The sequence below is a fragment of the Drosophila bipectinata genome, chromosome 2L (genome assembly GCF_030179905.1).
Source record: "Drosophila bipectinata strain 14024-0381.07 chromosome 2L, DbipHiC1v2, whole genome shotgun sequence".
In the NCBI taxonomy this organism is placed as follows: Eukaryota; Metazoa; Arthropoda; class Insecta; order Diptera; family Drosophilidae; genus Drosophila; species Drosophila bipectinata.
In genome coordinates, this window is record NC_091736.1 from 2,992,025 (window position 1) to 3,007,002 (window position 14,978).

At 40.9% G+C, this 14,978-nt stretch overlaps 1 protein-coding gene across 3 annotated transcripts in view; it reads left to right on the forward strand.

Moving 5' to 3' along the window:
- The first annotated feature begins 5,908 nt into the window (after nt 1–5,908).
- Dpp10 (Dipeptidyl peptidase 10) overlaps nt 5,909–14,978 on the forward strand; it is a 31,639-nt gene continuing 22,569 nt past the window's right edge. For all 3 annotated transcript variants that reach the window (XM_070277137.1, XM_070277139.1, XM_070277138.1), the window contains exon 1: nt 5,909–6,385. Coding sequence is in view for 1 of the 3 variants with exons in the window: in XM_070277138.1 (XP_070133239.1) it covers nt 6,362–6,385 (24 nt within the window). In the remaining 2 variants the exon portion in view is untranslated. The remainder of the gene's footprint in view (nt 6,386–14,978) is intronic.

Below are 14,978 nucleotides of genomic sequence, written 5' to 3' on the forward strand. Positions count from 1 at the left end.
GGGAAAAACCCCATTTTCAAGGGATCCCGTCATGAAAAATGGACAAAAAATCTAAAAAATATTTTGTCTCAGGATTTTGACGCAGAACGGTGGCGATTCGATCCAGAAATCATTTAAGGTACTCCGCTTGAGAATCGAATTAGAATTGGGGAAGATATAGCCATCACTGTGGGCCCTATAGAGGAAAACCCCATTTTCAAGGTATCCCATAATGAAAAATGGACAAAAAATCTGAAAAATATTTTGTCTCAGGATTTTGACGCAGAACGGTGGCGATTCGATCCAGAAATCGTTTAAGGTACTCCGCTTGAGAATCGGATGAGAATTGGGGAAGATATAGCTATCACTGTGGCTCATATAGGGGAAAACCCCATTTTCAAGGGATCCCGTCATGAAAAATGGACAAAAAATCTAAAAAATATTTTGTCTCAGGATTTTGACGCAGAACGGTGGCGATTCGATCCAGAAATCATTTAAGGTACTCCGCTTGAGAATCGAATTAGAATTGGGGAAGATATAGCCATCACTGTGGGCCCTATAGAGGAAAACCCCATTTTCAAGGTATCCCATAATGAAAAATGGACAAAAAATCTAAAAAATATTTTGTCTCAGGATTTTGACGCAGAACGGTGGCGATTCGATCCAGAAATCGTTTAAGGTACTCCGCTTGAGAATCGGATGAGAATTGGGGAAGATATAGCTATCACTGTGGCTCATATAGGGAAAAACCCCATTTTCAAGGGATCCCGTCATGAAAAATGGACAAAAAATCTGAAAAATATTTTGTCTCAGGATTTTGACGCAGAACGGTGGCGATTCGATCCAGAAATCGTTAAAGGTACTCCGCTTGAGAATCGGATGAGAATTGGGAAAGATATAGCCATCACTGTGGGCCCTATAGAGGAAAACCCCATTTTCAAGGTATCCCATAATGAAAAATGGACAAAAAATCTAAAAAATATTTTGTCTCAGGATTTTGACGCAGAACGGTGGCGATTCGATCCAGAAATCGTTTAAGGTACTCCGCTTGAGAGTCGGATTAGAATTGGGGAAGATATAGCCATCACTGTGGGCCCTATAGAGGAAAACCCCATTTTCAAGGGATCCCATCATGAAAAATGGACAAAAGATCTAAACCATATTTTGTCTCAAGATTTTGATGCAGAATGGTGGCCAATCGATCCAGAAATCGTTAAAGGTACTCCGCTTGAGAATCGGATGAGAATTGGGGAAGATATAGCTATCACTGTGGCTCATATAGGGAAAAACCCCATTTTCAAGGGATCCCACCATGAAAAATGGACAAAAAATCTAAAAAATATTTTGTCTCAGGATTTTGATGCAGAATGGTGGCGGTTTGATCCAGAAATCGTTAAAGGTACTCCGCTTGAGAATAGGATGAGAATTGGGGAAGAATTGGGCCATATATAAAAGTTTTATATTAAAATTCTAATAAGGATCGGCCAAATACTAAATGCGATATTTGCGATAAATATCCAAAATCAACCGTAAGGGTGTATCTACTTCGGCTCCGCCCGAAGCTAGATTTCCTTGTTTTAAATTCAAAAACGCCCAGAACAAAGTCACCATCTCGACATCATTTGCTTCTGTATCAGCAAATTTCCTGCAGTTTGTGGAAAACCAAAACATGTGCTTGTGTTTTCCAATTTCATTCCGTTTTGAGCAAACGCACATGTCACAGGAATTTCTTGGTCCTGTAGTGTCTTGTTTTTGTTGCTTCGAGTAGTCCTGCGTTGCTAAATTTAACGTTGCCCTGTTTTGCAGTTGTCCGGCAATTTCCTAGGCGCCTGTTCCGACAGGACACGAGACATATGTTCCCTTGTTTGGTCAAACACTCGAACCGAAATGGTTTTTTCTTGGCCAGCATGGCGTATGCGTAACGTGGTGCATCCTCCAAGAGACTAGAAAATTCACAAAAATTTACTTTAAATCAATAATTCAATGGAAAAGTTTCAGCATTCTGCTTTTGGGGAAGAAAGCGGAAACGCCTCGGCTCTTCAATTTAATTTTGCATGATTTGTGCTGCTTGTGTGACCAGCCTGTGGCCAATAAACGTGACTCGGCCACGTTTTCTGGCTTCCTGGCTTAAGTCTTTATGTAAATTTGCTCTTGGCTCCCGAGTCGAAAGTCTGTGGCTTGTTTTGTCTACCGTAAGTGGCTTGCAGGCTGTGGCAGCTGCAGCAACATGGATGCACGTACGAACATAAATAATCGTGGGCCGGGGAGGTCCAGATGGAAAAACTTGCCAAAAATTGCGTAAGCCTGGCTAAAATCATTGAACATTGAATTTTAAAGGAATTATGATTTCAGGGTTTCATTTTAAATGGTGGGTGGTGCAAATTAAAGCTATTAAAGCTTAATATATTGACTAACCAAGCTGGGTGGCCGTTTCAAACAATATTAGACACAATTGGGGCTTGATTAGAAATAACTTGAAAGGCCCGAGGGCTTCTCTTGGGAGAAAATGAGGAAACTAGGGGAGTCGGCCAACGAAGCAAGGAACATTGCATTTTCCACTCGACAGCGGCAGCATTTGAGTTTATTTTTGTGGCTGCCATGTGGTGTTAGACATATATAGTATATTCCGCCCAGAGATATATATCTATTAGTTTGGGTGTGAGTGTGCGTCTATTTGTAAAGCATTTGCACACATGTCGGAGAAGAGCTTGGCATTGTCAGACATCGGACTGCAAAGTTAATTTGCAATTGAAATGGCAAATAGAAAGCGTCGACCAAATTCACTTAACACAAGCTGTCAGCTTCCAAGGAAGCCCAACAGACGGACAGTGACTGGGAGGAAGATTCCATATACATAGTAGATATGGATGTGTCTTCCTGTCCATCCATTGTGCTTGGCCACAATTAAAACCGGATGCCAAATTTTGCTCAAACATTTGGCTCCGCTTTTTCCATCGTTTAAGCATTTATAATCGCAAAATGTTCTGCATAAATTGGACAAAAGGCATAAACTGACTGGGTCCTGGCTGAATGTATGCGCATAAATTGCTACAAATTACGCTGCTGGCTAATTATTATGCGTCGGTCCAGAAGCCCCAGAAGCACCCGAAAACTATGACCTCACTCGCCAGGATTAACTCTTGATTAGGCAGTTAGTCACTTTTGGAATGGATGGAAATAAAAGCGCAAAAAATAGAACGCATAAAATGTTAATTGTCAGCAAACAGAGCTGCAACTTGGCCATAAAACTCATGGAATGAAAAGCGATTGTAAGGAGTTTATGATTCCACGAATTGTTAATACTCTGTTCTAAATCATAGAATATTCAAAAGAGAAATTTACTTAAAAACTCATTAATTAAAGTACCCTCTATCAACATGCTAATATAATTCAAAGTGGTAGATTAGCCATTTCCCAGTGCAGTAGAAACTGGCCATAACCCGTTTAAAGTGCATAATGGCTCTGTTGATTCCGCAGTTTGTTTGGCTTTAACGACGCATTTGAGAGCTCTCTGCATTTGGTGTTGGCGTTAAGCATACGCTCATAAAGCCGCTTTTATCATCCGACCATTTGGCGAAATAGTCGCAACCGCACACAAATGCAGTTGGGAATGGAATGGAATGTATGTATGTGGCTAGTGTATGAAATTATGATAAATTACTATGCCGCATTCAAAAGGAGAAACTAATCTGGCATAATATTCAAATTGAATGGCCATCCACAATTCACGCTTCAACTGCGGTAATTAAGCCAAAACGCCCGGCTATCAAATGGATTATTGACGAAACCTAAGGGCACATGCCAGCTGACTCCGGCTTCAGACTTGAGCCGGGGCCAAATGCAAATTTCAATCTCGTATATCCTGGCTGAAATCCCCTTCCTGCTATCGTTTACATCAAAGACCTATCAGTGCCGCCTCCTCAGAGCTGTGTGCCAATCATTCGAAAACCAAAACTTAAAGTAATCAAAGTCCAAACAAAACACGAAACCCCAACAATGGAAAAGTCGGAAAAGGAAAAGGAAAGCCTAAAAATACCAAAAGAATGCGAGAAAAAGCAGAATGCGATGGAGGCTTGGGAATGGTGACCGGTGGGGTCGTATGGCTGAAAGGATTACACGTGGCAGTGGGGACTGGGGAATCCCCTCTCGGGCCACTTGGGCACGCTGCGGCGGCTCCTTCACCGGAACTGCCGGTCTAAGCAAAAGGCAGCTACAGAAAGTAAGAAAAAAACACAAGAGCAAAAGGATTCAAGGATGAGGCCTGGGACCCGGAAAGAAACAAAAACAAGAAGGCGCAGCAACACGCATGTGAAGCTTAATCGTAGCTGATTTTTTTTCGGTACGGCCATTGATTTAGTTGGGATTCAGTAGATATTTTGATGATGGTTTTGGTTTTGGCCTTACAATATTATACCCTAAAAAAGGTATATACTGAGTAAGTTTTATTTTAAAATATATATTTTAAGAAATTTTATTTCCAATGTTTTTAAAATAAAACTAATGAATTATTCAAGTCTAGTTTTATTTAGAGCCAAAGAACTTGTATAGTTTTCCCAACCAAAACTCCATGAAATCAAAACATAAATAGAGAAACTTACCTTTCCTTCCCCTTACTGCACAAGAACCTGTATAAATTAAGCTTAGTCCCAACCCTCGATTCAACCCTAAACTGAGGAAATCTGTGCTCCATTTGTGAGCAGAACAATTTCCGGTAACACAAAAAAAAAGAGCAAAAAACAACCTGGGAAATTATTTCAGAAGAGTAAGTCTGGCTGAATCTGATTTCAGACATCACTCGTTATGCAATTAAATTGCAATTAGCACAGAGTTAATTAATTACATTTTTAAATTACACACACGAAGGCATCCAAGGCGTCTGCAGTCTCACGTTTGGAAAGGAATACATGTGCACTTGTGTGCTTTGGCTGAACACGTGTAAAATCAACATGTTGCTCCTTGGCATATGTAAATATCCTTTCCACACACCTTTCCTCACACACATAAAGGACACACATCATACAGAAGTATAAACTCACACACACACAATGAAACTAGCTCTCCTATTCTTAAAATGGAGATGAGAGTTGCCCGCCCTCTCTGACACATACTTTCTTCATCAACAAGTTTGCAGTGCCTGATTTTTGAATTTCTCGACTTTGTCCCGCTTTCTCTTGGCTCCAAAAAGCACACACAGAAAGAAAAAAAACAATGGAATACACAGAAAATGTAACAAAACAAACAGATAAACAAACACTCGCACACACACGCACAGTGGCAGGGACAGGCACCCACTTAGTGTCCTCTATCTCTCTCCTTTGGACTCTCTCTCCCTGGCACTGCCACTGTTCCCTTCCTTTCCTGAATCCTGATTTCTCAGTGCCCGCGTGCTTTAGTTTTACTTTTATTTTCTTACTTTTTTTTTTCTCTTCAATTTGTTTATAAAAATAAAACTTTTATCAAGCCGAGGGAGCCGCTCTCTCTGAAAACTTTCTCTCTACTTTCCTAAAACCTCTCATTTACACTAAAAGAAAATGGTGGTTAAGCCTGTTTGACAAATACAGTGGGTGGAGAGTAGTTTGGAGGTGACAAAATTAATGACTAGATTTTATTAAATATTTATTATGAATTTTCTTTGAACTAATAAAAATATAAAAACACTTGTACAAGATATTAAATATTTTAATATAATTTCTATATTATTAACTAACTAGAAATCCCACTATGCGCACAGCTGGTTTTTGTAGCGATATTACGTATACGTATGTGTGCCGAGAACGCCTGCCAGAGAGCCCCACACAGCCAGAGAGTGGCAGTTGCGCTCTTTGGCGCAGTTTTGTTGTTGCTCCTGGCCAGGCCACATGAATTTTCCAGGGGTATTTCATCTGGCTGTGAATCTCGGTAAACGTTCAGTTTCATCTGAGACGTTTGGCGCAGCGGTCGATAAAAAAAAAAAAAATTCTGGCCGGTCACACGCAGTTGAAAGTACGAATTGGAAACCTTAACGCGAAATTCATTTCAAAGGAAATTTTAAATTAAATTTTAAATTATAGATATTAAAAAAACTTAAGCAATTAGTGGGACTATTAAAAAGTGAACAGAGACTAGTTTTAAATGCTGTGTTTGTTGGATTAGAATCCTAAAAGTGTCCTGCGGTGCGAAAATCTTGCATTTGCCGTCGCTAATTGTGAGCCACGAACTGCAACTGACAGGCGGCAATCATAAGCGAAAAGAAAAGGAATCGGAATCGGAATCGGAATCGAAAAGGAAAAACTTTTGCTCCAGCTGCCCCTGCGGCCATTCAGCCACTCGCTTCAGACGCACTTCATTGAAATCCCGGAAAATTGTCCGCCTGCCAAGCCTCAAGCTGGGCGATTACCGCAAAATGACACGTGTCAGGCGCATTGTGGTAAGTCCTGGGAAGAGTTTTGCTTCCTGCCAGCGTAATAATTCCCGTCTTTAAGATTAAAACACTTTAAAGCACAGTCTTCACTCAACTTCTGAAAAAAACAAAATACATACACACACACACATAGAAAGTCCTGCAAACACAGAGACCGAATTTTTGCGGGAAGGACTCGCAGCATGCCTTTTTTTTGCCCTTTCTGTTCCTGTTCCTGTAGCAGCTCTACCAAATTGAATTTCACATTTTAACGCGTTTGCATGCCGACTCTCTGTATCCTGCCAGCTTCCTATACAGTCAGTCTACTACTAATTTTATATTTATTTTCATTTTCCATCGAATTTTGTGCTCTTTGAACTTTTGGCATTCGACAATGCTGCCAGGCAACTTGCCTCTAATACCCTTTAGCCGCAGGTTATTATCGTGTGCCTTTTGACCTTGTCGGTGGCGGGTGAGCCCCCGAAGATGGAATCTATTCCTTTTGGGTAAAATTTAATTTTTCGAAAATGGAATGGTAGGGACTCTCGCACTCCGTTTAGGGTATCTAACAACGCGTCTTACTGGTCACCGTTTTCCTTTGCCTTGGCACGACATTTTTTTTACGATTATTGACGCCTGGAAGAAGAGAAACATTCACGTGATGTATAAGCCAGCCAGCATATGTGTGCGTACATATATGTACGTATGTGTTTCTTAGCTCTGGCCCCGAATTCGTGAGGTTAAATTTTAAACACACATTCCAACACGGAGAGAAACTAAACGTTATCAGGCAACTGAGTTGGCTGCCAAAAACAGACGCCCATTGAGGGAAAAGAAGTCGCGCATTAATTTCAAAGAGCTCTTATCTGAGCCTTCAAACTGGCCAATTGGCTTTTTTGGCAATGCCAGCAGAAAATTCCGGTAGCCAACAAAAAAGTTCTAACTACCGGAAGCCAGGAAACACCAAAAAAAATGAAAATGAAAGGCATGCAAATGCATTTTGTGGAACTTTAGCGGAATTTCCACTTTTTCAGTCAGTTTTTTGTAGCTCTTAGGCTTATTTTCGGTAACAGCTGCACCGGGGCGCAAAGGTATGAAAAGCCAGGACAAAAACGCGGCCCCAAAAATGGTGAAACAAAGTCAGAAAAAAAGCTCGGGATGGAAAAATGTCAAAACAAGCTACTAAAGCGATTTGTAGGGCGACAGGGGCCGAGGGGTTTCATAAAATGAAACATGGTGAGAGCCAATGTCGAGCATACGCCATGTTGGACAGGAATTTGGGCAAATATTCCGGACTATGATGGTCCGGGGCCAAGTTGATTGAACCTTGAATGGAAAACTTTTATCCTGAGTCGAGGCTTTTCTAGGTTATCACTTATCCGGCTTTGGCTTTTTCCGTGCACTTGGCACTCTGGATGTGCCATGTTATTTTTGAATTAGAGACAAACTTTATCTGAAAATTGGTTCACATCTCTTTGGTTATCTTTGGAAGTATGTATATTTTTTGGAACAACTTAATTTGGCCAACTTGCGCCCAAGTTCAGCCATTAAAGATCATCAATCTGGCCCTCATTATTCAAAGTGCCGCCCCCACAAAAGCCAAGCTAACGTTAACCTGTTGTCAGCTATTCTTAATGCCACATATTCTAGCAATTTAATACAGAGAGAAAAATCATAAATATTATCAAGAATATGGCTAATATCACAGGACATAATATGCGTTGTATTAATTTAAAAACAATAACTTTTAATTGAAAACTTCTTTTGTTTTTAAAGAACAATAGCATCCTTAGGCATCGGAAGATGCCTGTTTTTCTCCAAAGTATATTTTCTTTAAGGCTCACACTTACGGCCCAGACACAAATCAAATGTAACAGGCACTTGTAAAATGTCCTGCTCATCCCCGCCCCCTTGGCTATAACGAAATGGAGGGCGTGGCCCTTTGGCATAGCGCGTCACGTTTATCACAACAGGGCAATAAATTTCATTCGCCTTGTCCCGGTTTGCTACAACATTTTATGGTCTCTTCATTTTCGACAGCTGCAAACAGTCGAATCCGAATGCCTTTGCATACTTGACGAGGCTTTGTCAATGCACATTATTATCTGCAGGATCCCGCCTGTTCCTTCCCTCCTCCCTCCTCCTTCCAACTGAGAGAACAAACATTTTATTTTGTCATTTTGATTGATGGCCATAAGCCCGACATTCTTGCTCAGGCTGAATCGCTCCTGCCTCGTGTTTGTTCGCCAGCGCCGTCGGTTTAATTAGGGAGCGAGTAGGAGGAAAAATTTGGGAAAACTATGCCAGGCTACAAGAAGAAAGGAGCAAGTTTTCCGCCAAAGCCGCAGGCAAGCACACACACCCCTCAAAAAATATTATGTTTTCTATGAATTGGTGTTAAGGTTCGCCTCCGGAAAGAACGTTTTTTTGGTCTGATTAAGAAAGTGGCGGCAGAGTAGGGGGCTGGAGTGGCGGCACACAATCATTAGCAAAATGTTATGTAGCTGACGGAATGATGGATGATGAATGCGGTTACTGCGGCCTCTCGGAGAGGGTTTCATCTCAAGAAATTCCAAAGTAAACGAAAGGATTAACTTGGCCAAGGAGTGGGGTTAAATTTAAAATTCCTCGTCGCGAAAATTCTCCAAATTCTGGACCTATAAACCGACACTTTTATGTGATTTTTTCTTTTGCCCGTTTCTGGTGCAAAGCTCGGCAATTACTGGCTGTTGGCTGGCAAAAGCCCTCGCATTTTGAATACCCAATTTGGGCCAATCTCACCGTATTACGTATACGCACTGTCATCCCCAGCACTGAATTTTAATAGCTAAGATTACATACTAAAAAAAAATGAAAATGAAACGAATGAAAGAAGATCCCCTCTGTGGATGTGTGTGCGTCCATTAAAGTTATGGTCGCCAATGTCCGGTTATAGCATCCCGCACAGACCATTAGGCAGGTGCGAGGGGTTTGCGAATCCATTCAATTTTTTTTTTGTTTCGTGTTGTCTGCGGTCTTGTGGCGGCTCCTGCTGTTGATGTTGCTGCTGTCGTTATAAAATTGAAGTGCCAAAGCCAGCGGGGTGTCAACACAGCAGCGGTGCAACAACAACGGAGACAGTATAAAATGGCCCGTTTGTGGAGAAAGTGAGATACGTAGAGCCCTTAGAAAGAAACAGAGAGAGAGCGACGGGCGGACAGCAGACAGGAGCACAAAAGGCTGTCAAAGTGAAGGCGGGCCAAAGCCCACTCACTGGCAGACCAAATTGCTTTTTGCTGTACAAGTCCTGGCGAACAGTAGAAACAGCAACAGTAGCAGCAGCAAGCTGTCAACAGGAGTCGTGCAGCAGCAGGTGGTAAACTAGAGATGCCCCACAGTGGTGTGTATTAAATAGTAATATATACTATTTCGGGAACTAAGCAACAAAGTAGACTCTCTGATAGATATTTTCGAATATAAAAATTAAATAAAGGAAAGATTCTATAGCGCACCTCCAACTCCCAACACTCTAATATTCTATTTGCCAAGATTCCAGGAAATTACCCATCAAGTGCCCAGCTCTTGGACAAATTAAAGAGGCAAAGAAAAAAAAAGTGTTCCTTGCCCCATCTGCAGAAGAAACTCATAAAAAATATTATTCTATGGGTACACATTTCATTTTTTTTTTTGTGGCCATAGTCCCACGCACACTTTAGTGTTTGCATTGGGCATTTTAATTAAGCTAAACAAACACACCGAAAACAATTATATACCATGGCACTCGTACCCGTACCCGGTTCTCGTTCCAGTACCTGGGAAAAAACCCACACCATAACATTGGCATAATTTGCGAGCCAGGACGAAATGAAACTCGGTTTTTGTGAGGTTATTCAGCCAATTTGGCTGCCGCTTCACACTTCATTTCATTTCAATTTTAAGTTTTGGCTGTGCGCCTTTTGCTTATGCTACAGTTTTTTCTATACCTTCGCTACCTTTTTATTCCTGGCTGTGCCTGTGACTGTGGGCTGCCAATTATGCCCGTCAGTTGCTTTATTATACGAGAGAAACGGCGCACTGCTCCTCGATTCCTCCTCGAGAATGGCAGCCATTTCTTCACGCAATTCCACGTAATTGTCCTCCTCGACGTCGTCTTGGTGTTGCTTTATTAAACCTTAGCAGAGCAATCACCGAAATGAGCGCACTCACACACATACGTTGTGAGGCATATACACTCATACACACGTGCGAGTATAGCTCGCACCTACGAGGGCACGTGCAACATTTGTATTTAAATTTGAATGTCTTTGCCGCCAGAGCGCTTCACCTTGCACACCAAGAGCAAAAAAAACACGGACACATTTATCTGCGAGCACAGGAGACCCACACACACATACACATATACAACCGCTGGCACAGATACAACTACATAGGAGCATCTCAGAAGAAGCAACAATTTTTGCTTCAACCAAGACGCAGCCACAAGGTTGGCTTGAAAAGTTTTGAGTGAAAAAGTGTAAAATTCTTAGAACAGGAAATGTAAAGCTTTTGGGTAAATGGAACTTAAAACGAAAAGTTTAACGTGTTAATAAAATATATTTAAGCCTTGTTTTAATTGAAAAACAAGTCTGTATAAGGTATATGGGGCGTATGAGTAACGTGGGCTATAAGAAAAAAGGGCACCTGAGCAACAGTGCGTATACGTAATATTAGTTGAATGTTTAAACTTTAAGTGCATTAAGCACTTATGATAACTCCATATCAATAACAATCTGTTTAAAAATAATATTCGTTTAATTTCCACAAAACTTTCTATACATTAATTTAGTAAATTCATAAGACTTCTTCCACAAACATATTTTTCTAGGCAAATGATTCTGAAAAGTTCTTCTGCAAAGTTAATCAAAGTTGGTAAAAGTTTATTCTCGGACAAGATTTGAAGCCACCCGTTTGCATTACCTCCAACCTACTCATCCACTTGGCCGCTCAATGCCATGTCCATTCAACCTTGCAGGCGCTTCACCACTCACCTCACACCTGCCAGCAAACAGACCCGACCAGTCAGCCAGCCATCCAGCCAGGCAGCCACCCACCTGGGGGCCTCTCCCCAATGATTCCTAACATTACGTTCGGGCCGAAATGCGTTCGCATCAAACTATATAACACGTTCATATTTCTTACGGTTCGTTACCCATTTAATATTAAAGCAAATTGCTGACTGAGTTGCTTTGGCCCGTTGAAAATGTGAGAAGGCTTATATATAAAATATATATATATGTATTCCAGGCTCGTTTGTGCGGGTACATGCAGTCAGGTAGTTTGTCTTAGCCTTTTTTTTTGTTTTTTGGTTTTGTTCTTGCCTGGGAACATTCCTCAGCCGTTACGAACACTAAATGATATGCAAATAAAAACGTGGCCCGTGGTACGTGGAGAAGCAACTCTGTCCCCAGCACATGTGTGTGCGGAGAAATTCAGCCAAGTGGATGGAAAAAGGTGGGAGTGATTCAGGGAAAGCGAACGGAAGGCTACTTAAATTCAAATTTAAATGGTTTGCTTCATTAAAGCGGCTGCCAGGCATACGTTGTATTTTTTCATTTTCCGACTTTAATTAAGATAGTGATGACCAGAAGCTCTGCAACTTTCAGAAGTTTTCACAAACTATTTTTATTTATTTTTTTTGGCAAAGTGAGCACCTGGGATAAAAGGTGAAAGGAGATGCAGCAGAGCAGTGTTCAGATTTGTTTTTCTGGCACCCACAGCTATTTATCTTCAGCGCGAGCTCCCCTAAAGTATGCAGCATAAGTAGTGCTGCACACACACATCCACAGAGTCTGCCACCCACACTGATGCACTGCTCGTTGAGTGCACTTTCCACTTTCACTTTGCGCTCGCTTGTTGACTGCTTCCCATCTCACGTTACAGCAGCAGCTCTCCTCCTTGGCTCGCATCCCTCTCCATCCTCTCTCCACTTTCCACTTTCATTATTTGCGTTTAGCTCACGCAAGTCTCGTATTACACACATACACCCACAATCTCACACCCCCAGGACGAACCCAAAGCACTTTTCATTGTCATTTGCGCCTCAACGTATGCCATCCTGCATCCTGCCGCTGACTCATGTCCATGTAGTAAAAATTCCATTCCATTTCATACTCTTTAAATGGGCATTATAGTTGGCTTATGGCCATGTTTTCGCTTTTTTTTAACCCCCAATGGGTAATATGATCTGATCTTAACGCTTTCGCTGAGTGGCTGCTCTGTTTTCACAGTTTAAATTGATTGTTATATTTTATTGAGATTTTCTCGAGGATTTGTCCACATTGGCTGTTGATGAAGGTCTTGATAGATTAATTAAGGCATTACAGTTTTTAAGAGTTTATAAACCTTAATTATAAAAGTAAAATATTTAAAAACAATTATCCAAAGAGTAGATATGACTTTCTTCTAATATTACCCTAAGCCTTTCATCTATTGTTTATCCTTTTGGGCTGACAGCATTTTGTGCTTACTAACTGGTCACCCACTGGCCTCCAGCTTCGGGCCAGACCACCGCCCATCGCCCATCTGTGCAGCCCTCTTGCAGAAACTTATGCAGCAAGTTTTTGTCATACCACCACCACTTTTTTTTGTGTGTATTTGTATTTGACGCCTGTTTTTGTTTTATTGTTGGGTCCTGGAGGGCAGAGAATGAGGACAGGCCAGAGGAACATACAGTTTTTGTCATGTTTGTTGATTGTGAAAGTTGGTGAAGCGCTTTTTAACAGTTTTCGTGACACTTTTCGTAGCTGTGTGGGTGTGTGGGCGGATAACATGGCCGGCCATGGCATGTATATTTTATGTTTCGTTGCCGTTGGCCAACAGCAGACAGGACAGGACAAGACCGGAGCGGACACAACTGACATGCCTCGGATGACCTTAATGCACCAATGACATGTTCGAGTGGAAACCATCCTGCCATTCTGACATTGCTGCCACACTTTCTACCTTTCAACCACCAAGAGATATGTGTATAATGCAATTTTCCGGTCATTTTAAGCCAACTCGAAATGAAAACTATGAATAATTTATAAGACACGAACGGCAGAGAACCCAAAAAGCGGGCACAAAAAAAAAACGATTATCAATCAATTGCTATTGCAATTGAAAATTATGATGGTTGCAAGAATTGGGTGGCTTGGGTGGTGTAGATTTGCCAGGCATTGTGATTCGATTGCGGTTCCATATTTAACCAGTACCTGCTACGAGAATGACTGCATTGCATGTGGCGAGGACATTGGCAAAAGTTTCCATGCCGCATTGCATTTGGCAACAAGCCTTTCAAATCTGTTTTCGTTGTCGATTTCGGCTCTGCATCTATTCATTTCCATTCAATGGCAAAACGTAATGAGTTTTTGTGGTAGACTTATTAAGCCATATTAATGGGCTCGTTCCGAAATGCGGGGGACTCGATAAATGTGGGTTTATGGTGGCCTGACATAACAACTGCAAATGAAGGCTTCACATTGGTGCTTGTTGATAAAAAATTAATTAATAATTATACCATAGAAGAGGGTGTTATATTGAGTGTCATAATTATACCCTTCGATAAGTTTATGTATGTCCTTTAATTTTCTCACAAAATTGCTCGAAGTTACCTTTGCTTATTTATATATCTTTCCTCTTTAAAACCCGACATTTATTTGCAACTATTAGTCAATGGTTCGCCATCAATCTGACTAACATTGTCCAGATTTCCAATATATATATGCGGTTTTCGGAAGCATCCAAAACAAATTACGCTCCATAAACATCAATCAGCGCACCAGCGTCTTTGTTCAATTGAAATCGTATTGGAAAATGGCTAACTAATGGCGCATTTTCGAATCAAATAGAAATTATATTTCCTATATCTATTTTTGTACACAAGTACCTAGTACCTAGTATGTGTGTGCAAAAGTTTCAGTTAAAATATTATCTTCCCGCAATGGAAACCCATTTTCCACATTAATAAATTTTGTTTATTCTGATTTCGCTATTCCCCCTAATCACAGCAAAGTGTATATATTGAGTATGGTTATGGGAGAAAAAGTATAAATTTATTGCATTGTTTACAAACTTAAATTTTGGATAATTTATATACGACCACTAGACAGGCTATTATTTTGGCTATGGGCATTTTCTAACGAACTTGTTGATTTTAAAATTATTCAAGTATTATTCAATTAGGGCGCAAATAATTTGTTCAATTGTTTTCTTACAATGTTGTTTTGAGTTTTTTTGTTCAATTATGCTATAAATAATTTGCCACGTATTTTAATTAATGGACCACGCACTCCGTGTTGCCATCTGCATAAATTATGGTATTTAATTGGAAGATATACCAGTTGTGGAACAACCGCAGAGAAATCGAAAAGTTTATGTGAATTAAATTGCTATGAATATGAACTGATATGACTATGACTCAGATCCACTCGATTCCAAGGCACCATGACAATGTCTGTCAATCTGTCGAAGGACGGGGAACATCTTGTGGCTGACCTCAGAAATTCATTTCCATCATCATTTGGAACAACACACCTAGACAGTCGAGCGACTGGGGAATTCCTCCATGCTGCCCCCGGTCCATAACCCCATTTCCTTCCATTCTCGCAATTGTGTGGCTTAA